At 43.6% G+C, this 18,552-nt stretch overlaps 1 protein-coding gene across 1 annotated transcript in view; it reads right to left on the bottom strand.

The window, feature by feature from the left end:
• Positions 1–18,552, bottom strand: part of MEGF11 (multiple EGF like domains 11) — a 590,966-nt gene that overhangs the window by 13,525 nt on the left and 558,889 nt on the right. Inside the window, exons 19-20 of the mRNA XM_058156456.1 lie at positions 6,993–7,011; positions 4,114–4,132 (exon numbers count right to left, since the gene is read on the bottom strand). Of these exons, the coding sequence (XP_058012439.1) occupies positions 4,114–4,132; positions 6,993–7,011 (38 nt within the window). The remainder of the gene's footprint in view (positions 1–4,113; positions 4,133–6,992; positions 7,012–18,552) is intronic.

Below are 18,552 nucleotides of genomic sequence, written 5' to 3'. Positions count from 1 at the left end.
ACTGGTTGAAGGCCGATCTGTGATCTTTATCACTGTGGAACTGGTTCTTTCCCAGGCCTGGCCTAACATGCCCTGTGTCGACCCTGAAGTGAGCCTGGCTGAGCCCATCTTGGAGGCTTCAGGGTTGTCACACAACGGAGGGAGGGAGGGGGGGAAAGTTAGATGGGGTTTTGGAGCCCAAACAATGAAGTTTTCCTCCCTGTGTGGGAACCAAGCAGGGGTGAAAGGTAAAATTTGTTACTACCGGTTCTGTGGGTATGGCTTGGGTGGGGGGCGGGTAATGTGACTGGGTGGGCGTGGTCAACTTTTTTTTTTTAACTTTTAAAAGCATTTTTTCTACAACTTCTTTGGCCGAAGAAATGCTTTTAAAAGTAAAAAAAAAAGCCTCTGATAATCGCGCGGCTCAGCTGGGATCGTCAGAGCCTTTTAAAAGCATTTTTTCTACAACTTCTTCGGCCGAAGATGCTGTAAAAAATGCTTTTAAAAGGTTCGGGCAATCAGGCAACTCAGCTGGGATCGCCAGAGGAGCCTTTTTATTATTATTATTATTTGAATTTATATCCCGCCCTTCTCCGAAGACTCAGGGCGGCTTACATTGTTAAGCAATAGTCTTCATCCATTTGTATATTATATACAAAGTCAACTTAATTGCCCCCAACAATCTGGGTCCTCATTTTACCTACCTTATAAAGGATGGAAGGCTGATTCAACCTTGGGCCTGGTGGGACTTGAACTCGCAGTAATTGCAAGCAGCTGTGTTAAGAACAGACTGCATTAGTCTGCTGAGCCACCAGAGGCCGAAGAGGTTGTAGAAAAAAAATGCTTTTAAAGGGTTCTGGCGATCCCAGCTGAGTTGCCTGACTGCCAGAACCTTTTAAAAGCAAAGTCAAATGGGGGGAAGCCAGATTCGCCTAACAGCCTTGTTGCTCACTTAACAACTGCAGTGATTCACTGAACAACTCTGGAAAGAAAGGTCATCCAATGGGGCCACCTTAACAAATGTTTCGCTTAGCAAAAGGAATTTTTGGGGTCATTTGCTGTCGTAAGCCAAGGACTATCTGTATGGCACAAGGGGGAAATGATTAAATTTGTGGCTGGATCGGAATCGTGTCAACTCTATTCAAATTAATTCAGTGTAGATGCAGATGAAATGAATTCAAGTTCTTTGAGCTTTGATTCACCTTGACACACTAAATCCCAGGGTTGCCAAAGGAAGAGAGGAATGCTAAAGATGCGCATCTCCTAAGAGAAGGAGGATTGGCACTCTTCTGGCATATTACCTGAAAGTTTTAATTTGCTTTCAGAGTAATTTTTTTTTTTTTTTGGTGCAAGACAATTTGAACAATGGAGCGAAAGCTGTGCCAACGGGTACATACAGCATCATCCTTCAAAAGCATTTCAGAGTCATCATTTGGGTACAGCAGAAAATGCAAGGGTGGGGTGGGGTAAGGGAGCGTTTTCTAATTTCTCTTCCCCCTCCAACCCTTTTCAGATTGAAGGCCTGTGCTGGAGATTTGCAGAAATGAACCTTCCTTATTCGCCATGGTTGTATAAATATATTTACAATACAATAATACTATTAAAATAAAATAATAATATAATTATATATAGTTTCTCTCTCTCTCTCATCTATACTATTGCAATGCTCTCTACATGGGGCTGCCCTTGAAGTGCACCCGAAGGCTGCAGTTAGTCCAGAATGCAGCTGTGCGGGTAATAGTGGGAGCAACTCGTTGCTCCCATGTAACACCAATCCTGCGCAGTTTGCACTGGCTTCCTGTGGTCTTTTGGGTGCGCTTCAAGATTCTAGTTACCACCTTTAAAGCGCTCCATGGCTTAGGACCCGGGTACTTACGGGACCGCCTGCTGTTACCTTTTGCCTCCCACCGACCCGTACGCTCACACAAAGAGGGCCTTCTCAGGGTGCCGTCCGCCAAGCAATGTCGGCTGGCGGCCCCCAGGGGAAGGGCCTTCTCTGTTGGAGCTCCTACGCTTTGGAATGAACTTCCCCCTGGTTTACGTCAAGTGCCTGATCTTCGGACCTTTCGCCGTGAGTTGAAAACGCACCTATTTATTCAAGCGGGACTGGACTGAAATTTTATTGGGGTTATTTATATTTTAAGATTTTAAATTGTTTTAAAATTTCGGCCACATTATAATATGCTTTTTAATTTCTCTTAATGTTTATATATTGAATTGTACTTGGCTGTACACCGCCCTGAGTCCTTCGGGAGAAGGGCGGTATAAAAATCGAAATAAATAAATAAATAAATAAATAAATAAATAAATAAATAAATAAATAAATATACACAGATACACACAGACACAGAGAGAGAGAGAGAGAGAAAGAGAGAGAGAGAGAGAGAGAGAGAGAGTTACATGCATACAAACACTAATCAAGGAGAGAATCAACCTGGAACTAAGGAGAAATTTCCTGACAGTGAGAACAATTAACCAGTGGAAAAGGTTGCCTTCAGAAGTTGTGGGTGCTCCACCATGTCTGGAATGGTAGGGTCTCCTGCTTGAACAGGGGGTTGGACTAGAATAGAGGTCTCCAACCATGGCCACTTTTAAGACTTGTGGACTTCAACTCCCAGAGGAATTCTGGGAGTTGAAGTCCACAAGTCTTTAAGTGATCAAGGTTGGAGACCCTTGGACTAGAAGACCTCCAAGATCCCACCCAACTCCATTATTCTATGTTCTATATTTTACGATCTATACCTACATAGGATTCCTGCCGTTTGATCAGATGAAAAGAGAAATGGAGGATCGGTGCACTTTCTTTTGGTCAAAACAGGAAACCAACCATTACATATTTCTTCCCCCACAAATGCTAGATACAACCTGAAATCTAGTATTTACTTGAAACTTCATCTGAATACCTAACAAACTCCTTCCACGCCTTGATTTAAGCAGATCCTCAGGGCTCTCCATCATGTGCATTCATACTTCCACTCATTAGTTTCTCCAAAACTAGCAGGTCTCTAAAAGAAACCATGACGATCCAGATAATCTGTTTTAAGGAACATCCCTCCCTTGGCCTCTTCAGTCAGTTTGGAGTAGCAGATATCGTGTTTCCCTAAAATTAAGACATCCCCTGATAATAAGGCCAATCGGGCTTTTGAGCACATGCACTAAAATAAGCCCTCCCTGAAAATAAACCCTCCAAAAAAATAAGCCCTTCCTGAAAATATTTAAGCGCATACGCAGCCGGTCCCCACCATTTCCTCTGGTTAGGGAGCCAGAGCTGGAAATCAGGTAAGATGGCAAGAGGAGTCCCGTCTTGCTCCACGCACCCCAAAATAATAAGACCTCCCCAAAAATAAGGCTAAGGGGTTCAAAAAATATAAGACAGGGTCTTAATTTCGGGAAAACATGGTAAATTTGCTACACAAGGAAAGCCACATTCTGGTCCTCTCTTAGGGCCGGAAGCCAACTGGGTGACTTTGAACCGGCCCTTCTCAGTCCTTTTGCTCTTGGCTGAGAAGATGAAAAACTTCTAAAACTGAGAAGAAAGAAAGCCTCCCAGAAGAGGACCAAAGGAAAAAAAAATGCCTAGATTGAGAAGTTGAAGACCATCCTGGAAGGCAATACTTATGAAAGACGTTCTGGAAAAGTTGGGGGGGGGAGAAAATCCTACACAGAGTTGTCTTTTTTTGTCACCAGAAACTAAGCTTGACCCAATGGCCATCATAACAATTCTCTCGGTTATATTGAAAGCTCCCAAGTAATGGGATGAGAAGGAATAGAGAGAAGAAGGCGGAAGCTACTGGCAAGAAACTGCAAGAATAGTCAGGGGTCACGCAAGGGTTGGAGCACATCCTTCGGCTGAATAGTTTTCAAAGTTCTCCCAATACGCTTCTTTTTGTAATAGTTCAAAAAGAAGCCTGAAGAAAATGAAAGCATGGGACTTCTTGATAATTAAAAGCAACCCAATGCCTGCGTGAACTGAGGAATCTCATTTATAGTCCCTGGTGTCTCTTACAGGCTGCTCCAAAGTCTTGAAAGGGTACTGCTGGATGAAGCAATTAATTGCCCCACCAGGAACATCAGAAGCGGCCTTCAACTAATTATGAGCATCCACCACTGAACTCAAGTCTACATCCAAGCTACAGTAGATGCACTTCCTCCACTCTGTCAAGTATAGAATCAGGGGTGTTACACAACATACGTTAAAAAAAATTGAGAGCTTTTTGATGGCCATCTTGACTTGTTTTTAACCGTATCCTGAAGGCACCATAGCTCGGAACGTGAAAGCTTTCTATCAGAAGCAATATCAGAAATTCTTTCTGTGGGCAAAATATATGTTTGTGTGTTTGTGTGTCCCCTTGCACATGATACAAAAAAGCTTGGCCTGAGGAATTTTGCTCATTTTCATTCCCAACTCCCATTCAATGTAGAACATAGAATCAGAGAGATGGAAGGGACCTTGGAAGTCTTCTAGTCCAGGGGTCTCCAACCTTGGCAACTTTAAGACTTGTGGATTTCAACTCCCAGAATTCCTCAGCCACCTTTGAAGTCCACAAGTCTTAAAGTTGCCAAGGTTGGAGACCCCTGTTCTAGTCCAACCCCCTGCTCAAAGAGGAGCTAGAACTCTTGCTTGCATTATGGATGCAGTGATCTAGACCAGTGTTTCTCCATCTTAGCAACTTTAAGTTGGGTGGACTTCAACTCCCAGAATTCCCCAGCCAGCAAGTAAGGGACGACTGTGTAAGAAGGACGCTGGGGTGATTTGTTCATATGGAGAGGAAGAATAAGGACTTAAGTCTTGGCAATTTTTAAGAAACAGGAATCCTTGCTCTGCTTTTGAATTGTGCTGTTGGATAAGGTCTCCAAGGAGATCCAATCAGTCGATCCTAAAGGAAATCAACCCCGATTGCTCTTTGGAAGAACAGATCTTGAAGCTAAAATACGTTAGCCACCTAATGAGAAGAGAGGACTCCTTGGAGAAGATGTTGATGTTGGGAAAGTTAGAAGGCAAAAGGAGAAGGGGACGGCAGAGGATGAGAAGGTTACATAGTGTCATTGATGCGATGAACTGGAGACTAAAACATACCATGATCGGTTGCAGGAACTGGGCATGGCTAGTCTAGTGAAGAGAAGAGAAGGAACAGGGGAGACATGATAGCAGTCTTCCTGTATTTGAGGGACTGCCACAGAGAGGAGGGGGTCAAGCTATTTTCCAAGGCACCCAAAGGCTAGACAAGGAACAATGAAAGGAAACTGATCAAGGAGAGATTCAACCTGGAAATAAGGAGGAATTTCCTGACAGTGAGAACAATCAACCAGTGGAACAGAAGTTGCCTTCAGATGTTATGGGAGCTTCATGAAGAAAAGCTTGGAAGCTTTCAAGAAGAGACTGGACTGAAGAGACTGGATTGACATCTGTCGGAAAGGGTGTAGGGTCTCCTGCTTGGACTAGATGACTTAGAAGGTCCTTTCAACTCTGGTATTCTATATCCAATGGACTAGAAGTTGCCTTCGGAAGTTGTGGGAGCTTCATCCCTGGAACCTTTCAAGAAGAGATTGGACTACCATCTATTGGAAATGAAGTAGGGTCTCCTGCTTGGGCGGGGGGTTGGACTAAATGACCTACATACAAGGTCCCTTCCAACTCAGTTATTGTGTTAAACATGAATTTGGGCAGAGAGTAGAAGACAGGAGGACCTGAGGTGCTATGGTCCATGGGTTGCGAAGAGTTGGATACAACTTAGCAACTGAAGAACAACAACAAAACCCTTGCTCCCTCTGAACTTGAGCTGGGAGAAGATGCTGGGATGAAGGTCAAGTCCTACCTGCTCAAGGGATAGGAGAAGAAATGCTGTGTTGCTCTTTTTCAGCCAAAGCAAGGAGCAGGCAAGTGAGAAGAAAGATGTTGTGTCCCACTCCTCCTCTGACAGCCAGGTCGGGGAAGTCTGTATCAAGCGTGGCCACAAAGCTTCTGCAGCTTTGCCAAAGTTCTGTCAGAGTTCTCAGGGCAGGCAGAAGTCCAAGATGTGACTTCAGCAATCCAAATTAGACTTTGCCTGACTCAAAGAATGCCAGAAAGCAGATCCTTTATATAGGCCATGGGGTGTGGCTCCATGACTCAGCACTTATCCAGGCCTGCCCCTCCCTTCCTTTTGCTGACGTCGCCTCTCCATTCTCCGGAAGCGTGGATCCGTCCATCCTCCAGCTGCCGGCAATTCCAGCTCGTGACTGGCTTCAGACTCCTCATGTTCACATGCTGTGGGGGAGGGGTTTATTTGCTCGGTCTGTCCAGGCATGGTGCCAGGACTGGGGGCTGGAGGCATGCCAGGCCGTTCGTCTGCACTATCAGTCCCTGGCTGAGATAACAGGAGATGAGAGGGGCCCGGCTGCGGAGAGGGGGGCGAGCGAGGCACAACAAAAGCTCAGTTGTCAAGGTGTGACATCAACACAGTACTAAGCATTACCAGGGCTGGGGAATTCTGGGAGTTGAAGTGCCCCTATCTTAAAGCCGCCAAAGTTGAGAAATACTATTTCACAGAGATGTTCCTGGTCCAGCCAGCCATACCAGAAATGGCACCTCATCTTCCCACGCCTTGGCTTTTATTTTCCAACTGACTCAGATTTCTGTGGTTGGGGAGCCGAAAGCCGCAGCCTCCTCAGGCTGTCATTTCAGGGTTTCATCACAGCTCTGCAAACCCCACAGAGTGTCCTGAGAGCTGTTTTTTTTGCAGTGGCCTGCGCTGCCAGCATTTGCTAGAAAGGCCACGGCTAACATGTGGGCAGAGGGGCCGCTCCTCACCCAACCAACCCAGGAGAAAGACAGATAATTGTGCTTAGGGTTAACTGTATGCCCTGGGATTTTGAAACCCAGCAGATTAAAGTTGGAGCATCTCTCCTGAAGTCCATGCTTCCAACGAAGCAGAAATTTCCTGTCAGTGAGGACATTTAATCAGTGGAACGGCTTGTGTCTAGAAGTTGTGGGTGCTCCATCATTGGAGGTCTTGAAGAAGAGATTCGACTGCTGTTTGTATGGAATGGTATCTGGTCTCCTGCTTGACAATTAGAACAGGGATCTGCAACCTTAAACACTCAAAGAGCCATTTGGACCCGTTTCCCACACAAAAGAAAACACCGGGAGCCACAGAACCCTTCCCGTGCCTGACTATTTCTCGAGTGGCCACAAAACTAGCATATGTAGTTGAATTAAATGTTCTGTTTTCTTCTGAAACTTTTCTTTTCTTGGATTTATCCATGGTTGGCCTAAGCAGGGTTGAAAAGATCAATAAATCGCATGATGGTGGGTGTCACATATTGGGAGTTGTGATGCATATTTTGAATGACAGGGAGCCGCAGCAGAAGGGTGAAAGAGCCACCAAATTGGACAACCATTTGTCTGAAATGGTATAGGTTTCCTACCTAAGCAAGGGGTTGGACTAGAAGACCTCCAAGGTCCCTTCTAACTTCTATTCTATTCTGTTCTGTTCCGTTCCGTTCCGTTCCATTCCATTCCATTCCATTCCATTCTATTCTATTCTATTCCACTCTACTCTATTCTACAGTAGTGGCCAAAATTGTGAACACCTTTTGGGAAAAGTGTATTTTTGAGGTTTGATGGCTAATAACACCATTTTTTTTGAAGTTTCCAGATAATCATATTCCACTGCTGGAATGGCCTGGGAATAATCCAGACCGTAACCCACTTGAAAATCTATGGAGCCGACTACAGAAGCTTGTTAGTCAGAGTGACCCAGAAATAAAACCCAGTTAATAGAAGCAATCATTCAATCTTGGTTTCACATTATAACAGCTGCAGAACTAAAAGACTTAGTTCACTCCATGGGAAGACATTATAAGGCCGTAATTCATGCTAAAGGTTACCCAACTAAGTATTAACTGACATGGTGATCATTTTTGTATATCTTGTTTTTTCCTACGTGTTTCACTTTTCTTCCTTATACTGCAACTGCAATTCTAATAGCAGATCCTTCATAAAAGTTACTGCATTACATTCTTGATTCAGTTACCTTTCCGTTGATATATAATTTTATGGTACTACTCCCCCAAAAAGTGGTGCTATTAGCTAGTTTTTGAAAATAAACTTTTCCCAAAAGGTTTCCACAATTTTGGTCACTACGGTATAAAAAAAGGAAGAAAAAATGAAAAGGTATGCAGACAGAAGTAAAATAATGGAACAATAAGGCAAACAATGACAAATGAACACAACGGGAATAAATACATCAATATGATAACTCAAAAGACTTATCCTTCTCCCCTCCCCTTTTTCACTCCCCTCCCGATGATTTGAAAGCTCTTGCCTGGAACAGATCCAATATGAGCATGGAGGCAGGAAGATGTGAATGGAAGAGAAATGAACTCTGTTTTACAGATATAAGGTCAGCCAGGTGAAAGAGACACCTTTCTGTGGAGCAGATGGAATCATCTACCATGTTCTTCTCGACGGAACAAAGCCAATGGGCTTGTCTTTATCTTCAAGGTGCCACTTCAGCATTTAAGAACATGCCTTTCCGATACCTGACCAAGCAGAACTTCCATCCTCCACCATCCCATCCTCCACCTCTAAAAGGGCCCTGAAGACCCTGGATGGTTTTGCAAACAACACTAAACCTTCACTCAGGCTAACAAAACTGAAGGCCAGACAAAGAAGAATGGATGGAAACTGAACAAGGGGAGATTCCACCTGGAAATAAGGAGGAATTTTCCCGACAGTGAGAACCATCAACCCATGGAACAGAAGTTGCCTTCGGAAGTTGTGGGAACATCCCTGGAGGCTTTCAAGAAGAGACTGGACTGCCATCTGTCAGAAATGAAGTAGGCTCTCCAGCTTGGGCAGGGGTTGGACTAAATGACCTACAAGGTCCCTTCCAACTCTGTTAATCTGTAAAACACATTAACTATCTCTCTTCATGGACCATGTGAGAGAAACACAGAATCATAGGGCTGGAAGGAACTTGGAGATCTTCTAATCCAACCCTCCGCCCAAGCAGGAGACCCTACACCATTTCTGACAGATGGCAGTCCAGTCTCTTCTTATTTCCAGGTTGAATCTCTCCTTGTTCAGTTTCCATCCATTAATCTTTTTCTGGCCTCATATGGCTGGGAAGGAAGTTGGAGATCTTCTAGTCCAGGGGTCTCCAACCTTGGTCCCTTTAAGACTGGTGGACTTCAACTCCCAGAGTCCCTCAGCCAGCAGAGCTGTCTGAGGAACTCTGGGAGTTGAAGTCCACAAGTCTTAAAGGGACCAAGGTTGGAGACCCCTGTTCTAGTCCAACCCTCTGCCCAAGGCAGGACACCTTAAAGCACCCTATCCAATCTTTCCTTGGAAAACTCCAGTACCCACAACTCTGAAAGCAGTTTGATAGAGCTAAGCAAACAAAGGATATCGTGGCTTTGAACAACTTTGCTAAGACGGTGTTGAGATCTAATGATGGCACACAAATCCATTTTAGCCAAGGCATCCATTGGATGTAATTTTTTTAAAAAAAGAAGACAAGATGGTGTCCTTGTTAGTGTCGCTGAAGTTCTGGCCATTTGGTGTGTGATGCACATAAAAATGCATAAAGCTTTGATCATACCTTTGCAGCCATATCCTTGACTTTTGTTTAACCATAGCCGGCAGATATCTTTGTAGTTCAGCCTGCTCTGTGCACTCAGCCTCGCAGCCTCCTAAATTCCCCCTTTTGATATCTATGGCTTTGACAAACAAACACCTAATCAATCAGCTTCAGATGTCCCGGAGATTCCAGCCAATAATGGGACTCTTCTAGCTGACAGGCAATTAAAATGGAAAGCAGGACGAAAATAAAATAAATGCGGGTATTAGTGTATGATGAGAGAGGATCCAAACACCGCTCTCGCTATAATACCTTTAAATCAAAAGCAAAGATTTCAGGCTAATTAGCAGGACCTCTTAAATGAAACGAGCCTTTCTGATGTTCCGAAGATGAAAGAAAACATAACAAGGAGACAGATGCATATAATTCTGCTCAGGATGGAGCAGATGAGTGGAAGCAACAGGCTCACTCATGCCAAAGTACCTTCTCCTGAAAAGCATCAAATTCCCAACGAAATGTACCCTGTTTCCCTGAAAATAAGACCCAGCTGGAAAATAAGACCCAGCATGATTTTTCAGGATGTTTGTAATATAAGCCCTACCCCAAAAAAAATAAGCCCCAGTTAAGATTGTCAGCAGACGGAGGTGTTTAGTACTGTATTTCCCTCAAAATAAGACCTAACCGGAAAATAAGCCATAATGCATCTTTTGGAGCAAAAATTAATATAAGACCCAGTTTTATTTTGGGGGAAACATGGTAGTTTGATTGTTTTGGTTGCTTTTCTAACCACAACCTTTCCCATTGTGGATGGTTCAGAACCAGAGGATAGCAAGCTCTTTGGACGTACCAGGACCATAGTAAGATACAGGTTTACCTAGAAGTACCTAGTGGTGTCAGTTTAATACAGGTAGTCCTCGACTTAATAATAGTTCGCTTAGTGACCGTTCGAAGTTACCGCAGCACTGAAAATCGTGACTTAGGGCCTTTTTCACCCTTATGACCATTGCAGTATCCCCATGGTCACATGATCAAAATTCAGATGCTTGGCAACTGGCTCATGTTTATGACCATTGCAGTGTCCCGGGGTCACGTGATCCTCTTTTGCGACCTTCTGACAAGCAAAGTCAATGGGGAAGCCAGATTCACTTAACAACCGTGTGACTAACTTAACAACGGCAGTGATTCATTTAACAACTGTGGCAAGAGAGGTCGTAAAATGGGGCAAAGCTCACTTAACAAATGTCTCACTCGGCAACATCAACGTAAATTGAGGACTATCTGTAGCTGGAACCTGAATTAGCTTTAACCTCTTTCTCTCCCCCCCAGCTTTATTATGTCTACTAGATTACAGGTAGTCCTTAACTTGAGCCCACAATGGGGATCAGGATTTCTGTTGCTAAATGAGTTGGTCCCGATTTTACAATCTTTTCTGAGACGGTTGTTAAACAAATCACTAAAGACATTAAGCAAACCTGGGTTTTTTTGTTTTTTTTTAAATTTACATTTATATCCCGCCCTTCTCCGAAGACTCAGGGCGGCTTACAGTGTATAAGGCAATAGTCTCATTCTATTTGTATATTTACAAAGTCAACTTATTGCCCCCCCAACAATCTGGGTCCTCATTTTACCTACCTTATAAAGGATGGAAGGCTGAGTCAACCTTGGGGCTGGTGGGACTCGAGCCTGCAGTAATTGCAAGCAGCTGTAATTTTTACAGCCTGAGCCACACCGCGGCCCGGCTTCCCCCATTGACTTCGCTTGTCAGAAGCTGGCTGCGAAAGTGGCAAATGGGGATCACTTGATCCCAGAATCTTGCAACCATCATAAATACAAGCTGCTTTCCGAGCACCTGGTTTGGATCCTGTGATCCTGGGGATTGTTACAAGCTGTTGTAAGTGCGAGTAGTGATTGTGAATCACTTAAGTTGTAACTCTGAGCAGTTGGTAAATGAATAGCTGCACGTCGAAAATTACCTGTAAAAACTTGAGACGAGTTTATTTTGCTTTATTGCCTTTACTGCACTTGATAAATGTTAGAGCATTTCTAAAGTTAATAATGGCAAAATAATTAATAAATGCTGAATATGACTAGAAGCAGATATTGGGAGCAATTTATAGGTAAATGAGATTGATTGTGTGCCATTAAGTCAGTATTGATTCTCGGGGACCACAGAGATAGATTACATAAATAAACAGAAAAATGTTAAGATTTATAATAATATTAATGACATATAATTAATAAGATAGCATAAGATTTATAATTAAAAAGATTTATAATTAATATTAATAACAATGGTCAAATTATTATTGATATTAACTATAAATCTTTTTAATTACATATTTTGTGTATTGTTATTATAAATATCTAATACAATATTAATTATATTGCTCTCATTATTATTGTTATTGTGTTATTTCTTTATTGTTCTCCGTTCTGAAGCAGCCCAGATTTATTGTCTAAAGGAACACAGCACAGGTAATTTTAAATAAAACCATTGTAATAAAATCAGCCCATGAAAAAGAAATCTATTTATGTGGTCACCAAGAGTCAAAACCAACCTGATGGCACATAATCAATCAACCATTAAAAAAAATCAAATTAATCAATCCATTAGAATCAGCAAGATTCAAGTAAATCATGATAGAGGTTTATTTTGAACAAAGAAACATAATACAACAGCCATCTATTTGAGAACGTTTAAACTTCCTATCCAATTGGGGTGTACTATTTGTAATAATAATGTGTCAATTGTTATCAAGATATTATTTTTATTCTTTTATTTCTATATCGTTCTTCCTCCTGAAGCCACGGAGATTTATTGTCTACAAGAACACAGCCTATATATAATCTTAAATAAAACCATTGTAATAAAATCAACTCTGGGAGAAAAATCTAGCTATGTGGTTGCTAAGAATCAACAGTACCTCGATGGCATGCCCTCCATCCATCATATAAATGTACAATCTATCAAAATCCACAAGAAATAAAACAGGTTTATAGGATTTATCTTCAACAAAGAAGCTTAATACAACAGCCATCTATAGGAGAATCTCTGGACTTCGTGAGACTAGAATTGTCTCACCCATTGTGATGCTCAACAGGCATGATTTCCATCATTTAATGGGAGGGGCCTGGGGCAAGGAGATAGCAGAACTCCCCTTAATTTGAGTTACAGATTAACCGAGTTGGAAGGGACCTTGTAGGTCATCTAGTCCAACCCCAAGCAGGAGACCCTACACCATTTTTGACCGATGGCAGTCCAGTCTCTTCTTGAAAGCCTCCAGTGATGAAACTCCCACAACTTCTGAAGGCAACTTCTGTTCCATTGAATATAGAATACCAGAGTTGAAAGGACCTTCTAGGTCATCTAGTCCAAGCAGGAGACCCTACACCCTTTCCGACAGATGTCAATCCAGTCTCTTCAGTCCAGTCTCTTCTCAAAAGCTTCCAAGCTTTTCTTCATGAAGCTCCCACAACTTCTGAAGGCAACTTCTGTTCCACTGGTTGATTGTTCTCACTGTCAGGAAATTCCTCCTTATTTCCAGGTTTAATCTCTCCTTGGGCTCCTTGTTGAGTTTCCATACATTATTCCTTGTCTGGCCTTCAGGTGCTTTGGAAAACAGCTTGACTCCCTCCTCTCTGTGGCAGCCCCTCAAATATTGGAAGCCTGCTATCATGTCTCCCCTGGTCCTTCTCTTCACTAGATTAGACAGGAATGGTAGGCATGCTGGTGCTCTTATGCACGCCCCTTATCATGTCTCCCCTGGTCCTTCTCTTCACTAGACTAACCACGCCCAGTTCTTGCAACCGTTTTAGCCTCCAGTCCCCTAATCATCCTGGTTGCTCTTCTCTGCACTTGCTCCAAAATCTCAACATAACACAATAACAGAGTTGGAAGGGACCTTGTAGGTCATCTAGTCCAACCCCCCGCCCAAGCAGTAGACCCTACACCATTTCTGACAAATGGCAGTCCAGTCACTTCTTGAAAGCTTCCAGTGATGAAGCTCCCACAACTTCCGAAGGCAACTTCTGTTCCACTGGTTGATTGTTCTCACTGTCAGAAAATTCTTCCTTATTTCCAGGTTGAATTTCTCCTTGACTGGTTTCCATTCATTATTCCTTGTCTGGCCTTCAGGTGTTTTGGGAAATAGCTTGACCCTCTTCCTCCTCTTTGTGGCAGCCCCTCAAATATTGGAAGATGCTAATCATGTCTCCCCTGGTCCTTCTCTTCACTAGACCAGCCATGCCCAGTTCCTGCAACCATTCTTCATATGTTTTAGCCTCCAGTCCCGTAATCATCCTGGTTGCTCTTCTCTGCACCCTTTCCAGAGTCTCAACATCTTTTTTATAGTGTGGTGACCAAAACTGGGTGCAGTATTGTAGGGTTCAATCAATGGGGTTCAGTTCACAGGAAGAGTCTTGGTTGACAAACCCAAGGTGAGTTGAACCAAATCAGATCCTCAGCAAGGTTTTCTACATCTAATCTTAGTCTCCGGATTGAATAGTACATAGGATGGTGGGCCATGGGAAATTTCAGCTCAACATTTCTCAAACTTGGCCATTTTAAGACATTTAGATTTCAATTCCCAGAATTCCCCAGCCAACATTGGAGAGCTTAACTTTAACACCTACGATTGGGTCTGGAGAGGAATCAGTGTTGTGTTTTCAGCGATGGGCAACTTGACTGATCTTCTAAGGTAGCTCAACTTCAAATGGACTTCAGAATCCAATAATGAGATAATTAGGACTCAGGTCACTCAGGCAAGGCTAATTCAATCGGGCTACACCTGGCAAAGGTTGTTCTGGATGCTGGTGGCATCTAGATCTCTCAACTCACAAAGCCATCCCTTTCTCAAATGAAAACTAAATGTAGACTTCAGCTTCCTGCTCATCTTCTGTTTTTTTTTGTTGGGAAGGAAGTCCAAAAAAAAGCAAACATCTGGTTCTTATGGAAAAGATATAATATCATAGAATTGTAGGGTTGGAAAGGACCTTGGAGGTCTCCTAGTCCACCCCTGATCAAGGCAGGAGACATTATATCATCCTGGTCAAGTAGTTGTCCAATCTCTTCTTGAAAACCGCTAGTGATGGAGCATCCACAACTTCCAGAGGCAAGCCTTTCCACTGGTTAATTGTTTTCACTGTCAAGAAATTTCTCCTTAGTTCTAAGTTGCTTCTCTCTTTGATTAGTTTCTATTAATGAGAAATTATAGGTCATCTAGTCCAATCCCCTGCCCAAGCAGGAGACCCTACACCATTTCTGACAGGTGGCAGTCCAGTCTCTTCTTGAAAGCCTCCAGTGATGAAACTCCCACAACTTCCGAAGGTAACTTCTGCTCCATGAGTTGATTGCTCTCACTGTCAGAAAATTCCTCCTTTATTTCTAGGTTGAATCTCTCCTTGAGCAGTTTCCATCCATAGATTTTTCACAGATTGGGATATTAAAGACATGCTTGGAAGTTCTGAAATTGTCAATAAAACGGCAGAGGCTGAATAAGGCATGGCGTGGTTGGCTTGCTGTACCTTCCAGAAGAACCCACACTAACAGCACCAACATTGGCATCATCATCTCTTCCAAAATGAACCATGCCCAAGAGGGACATTACTATAAATCTTGAGTTATGGAAGATAGCTTTTTCTTGGCACAGAAAATCTTTGGCAAAGTGAAGCAGGGGGAGAAAGACATTTCCCACATCCCTCCAGGGAAAAAAAACCCAATGAAGAGCACAAGAAAAGCCAATCTCTCCGGAGCGGAGTTCCTACAGAAAGGCACTGTTAATCAGCCGAGTGTTTTCTCCTTCCTTGCCAAACTCCATCCCGTTGCGGATAACAAGGTCAGCCATTCAAAGCATGCCCGGGGAGGGGAGGGAAGGGGAGGGGAGGGCCCCCACTCTACGTTAATGATCATTTGCTGTCAATCAACCCAGATCGAAATAGCCACACTTTGTCGGAAAGAATAAAGCCATCTCAATTTAGCAATTAAGCTACTTGTAGACTTGACCGGTTCAGCTACAAAAATAAAAAAATAAAAAAATTGCAAAGCCAGGGATTTTTTTTTTTAAAAGGCCAGGAAATGAAGCACACCCTTGTTTATCTTGCAATAATTAAAGGCTTAATTTAGAAGCCGTCGCTGATGAAATAAACATGCCGCCGCCTGAATTCAGAGGCACTTCGGCGCTTCCTTCGGTTAGTACGAACTTTGGAATGAAAGAAAGGAATAAATATCTTAGGTGTGAGAAAGGAGGGCCTGACAGGGACAAGCACCCCTAAAACACAGTCGGGTAGTTTCTTATTGCTTGTAGCTTTTGCAGCTCAAATGCCACCTCTACACAGCCTCCTTACCCTGCAGTGAAAACATCCCGACCAGTGGTGGTATTCAACCAGTTCGCACCACTTCAGGAGAACCGGTTGTTAACTTTCTGAGCAGTTTGGTGAACTGGCTGTTGGAAGAAATCATTAGGGCAGAGAACCGGTTGTTAAATTATTTGAATCCCACCACTGACCCCGACTCTTCCTTATGCTGGGTACCAATGGCTCACATCAAGCAGCCAACAAATAGAATAGCAATAGCAGCAATAGCCCTTAGACTTATATACTGCTTTGCAATGCTTTACAGCCCTCTCTAAGCGCTTTACAGAGTCAGCCTCTTGCCCCCAACAATCTGGCTCCTCAGTTTACCCACCTCGGAAGGATGGAAGGATGAGTCAACCTGGAGCCAGTCAGGATCGAACTCCTGGCAGTGGAAATGCAGCATTAGCCTGCAACGCTGCATCCTAACCACTGCGAGGAAGGAAGGAAGGAAGGAAGGAAGGAAGGAAGGAAGGAAGGAAGGAAGGAAGGAAGGAAGGAAGGAAGGAGAAAAGGGCAATACCACTTCCCAGTGCTTTTACAGCCCTCTCTAAGCGCTTTACAGAGTCAGCTTCTTGCCCCCAACAATCTGGCTCCTCAGTTTACCCACCTCGGAAGGATGGAGGGCTGAGTCAACCTTGAGCCTGGTGACATTTGAACTGCCAAATTGCAGGCAGCTGGCAGTCAGCAGCAGAAGGAGCCTGAAGTACTGCACTCTAACCACTGTGCCACCGTGGCTCAGAATACAGAATAACAGTGCTGGAAGGGATCTCGGAGGTCTTGTAGTTCAGGGGTCATCAATCTTTCGGCCCTCAAGGACCACTAAATTCATAATTTTAAATTCCGCGGACCACGAATATGATCTGCCTAATGACCGGCTGGGTGGGCGTGGCTAGGTGGTCATGTAACTGGGTGGGCATGGGCAACTCAATGTCACTCATGTCAAGGGGCACCTTGCCAGCCTCTACTCACCCCTCCTACCCACTCCTCGCCTGTCTGCCTGGGCTCCTTAGGGCCCTAACAGGAAGCAGTTGTTGGAGCTAAGCAGCCACCATGGGAAAGAGTTGGCAAAACAGCTCAGTTCAAATTGGATCTGACCGAGAAGGAGGCTCAGCAGAAGCACCTCACTGAGGACTAGGCACATAGGCTTTCCAAGCAGAGGGAAGACCTGCAGGAGTGTAAGGACAGGTACCGGTGCCTGGAGGCTCAGCAGGCTGAGATGGTCAGCCAGTTCCAGGCCATGAGGCAGTCCCATTGGAATGAGGCCCTCCATCTCTTTACCACCAGTGGCACTTCTCTCCAGCCTTCGCCCAAAGCCCCACACCAGGATGCTGAAGCAGACCCCAAGTTGAAATTTCTCACCCCCTCCGACCCACACAAATAGACCCCATAGGGGGAGACTCTCTGCAGCAATACAAACGTTCATTGCACGTATCCATCCCAGGGGCCGTAGTTTGAGGACCCCTGATTTAGTGCTATATAAAAAAATGCAAGTAATTTTTCTGCGGACCACCAAAATTTTCTCACGGACCACCAGTGGTCCACAGACCACCAGTTGGTGACCACTGTTCTAAGCCCAACCTCCTGTTCAAGCAGAAGACCCTATCCCATTCCGGACAAATGGCTGTCCAGTCTCTTCTTAAAAGCTTCCAGTGATGGAGCATCCACAACTTCTAGAGGCAACTCGTTCAACTTGATTAATTGTTCTCATAGTCAGGAAATTTCTTCTTAGTTCCAGATTGCTTCTCTCCTTGATTAGTTTCCATCCATTTCTTCTTCTTGTCCTGCCTTCAGATGCTTTGGAGAATAAGTTGACCTCCCCCACTTTGTGGCAGCCCATCAAATATAAGAACACTATCAGGTCATGCCTAGTCCTTCTCTTCTTTAGACTAGAGATACCGACTTCCTGCAAAAAAAAGGTGACAGTATGTGTGCCATACAGTTAGTCCTGGAGCAAAACTCACTTAACAACTGTCTCGCGTAGCAATAGAAATGTTGAGCTCGGTTGTGGTCGTAAGTCGAGGACTACGTGTACAATATTTTCTCCTCCCAGCTGTGCCAATGTCCACCATCCTCGTGTGACCATAAACAGATGTTAATGGAAAGGGGGAATGGAATGAGAAGGAGTTGCACAACCTACTTAAAGAGGAATTTTACCCTTCTGCAGGGAATTGGAGAGTTTTAAAAACTAAGAGTATATCTTTGGCTTCCCCTCCCCAGAGTCTCCATTTGGTTTCTGTCTTGTCACAGCCAAGGCCACTCAGTCATGCATCAGGCAGCGGGACACCGCAAAAATACAATACAAGAAAAAAAAATACAAATAAATAAATAAAATAAAATAAATAAATAAAAAAAAATACAAGAGCAAACAATAGATTTAAACTTAATGTCAACCGTTTCAAACTTGATTGCAGAAAATATGACTTTTGTAACAGAGTTGTTAACGCTTGGAACTCACTACCTGACTCTATAGTCTCTACTCAAAACCCCAAAATCTTCAGCCAAAAACTGTCTACTTTTGACCTCACCCCATTCCTAAGAGGACTATAAGAGGACTATAAGAGGACTATAAGGGGTGTGCATAAGAGCAGAAAAGTGCCTACTGTTCCTGTCCTATTGTTCTCTTCATTATAGTATTATATGCATACTTTTACTTATACTT

Source organism: Ahaetulla prasina, chromosome 13, assembly GCF_028640845.1.
Source record: "Ahaetulla prasina isolate Xishuangbanna chromosome 13, ASM2864084v1, whole genome shotgun sequence".
Classification (NCBI taxonomy): domain Eukaryota; kingdom Metazoa; phylum Chordata; class Lepidosauria; order Squamata; family Colubridae; genus Ahaetulla; species Ahaetulla prasina.
Note: the sequence above shows the minus strand (reverse complement) of the source record. Positions and strands in the feature narration are given on the sequence as shown.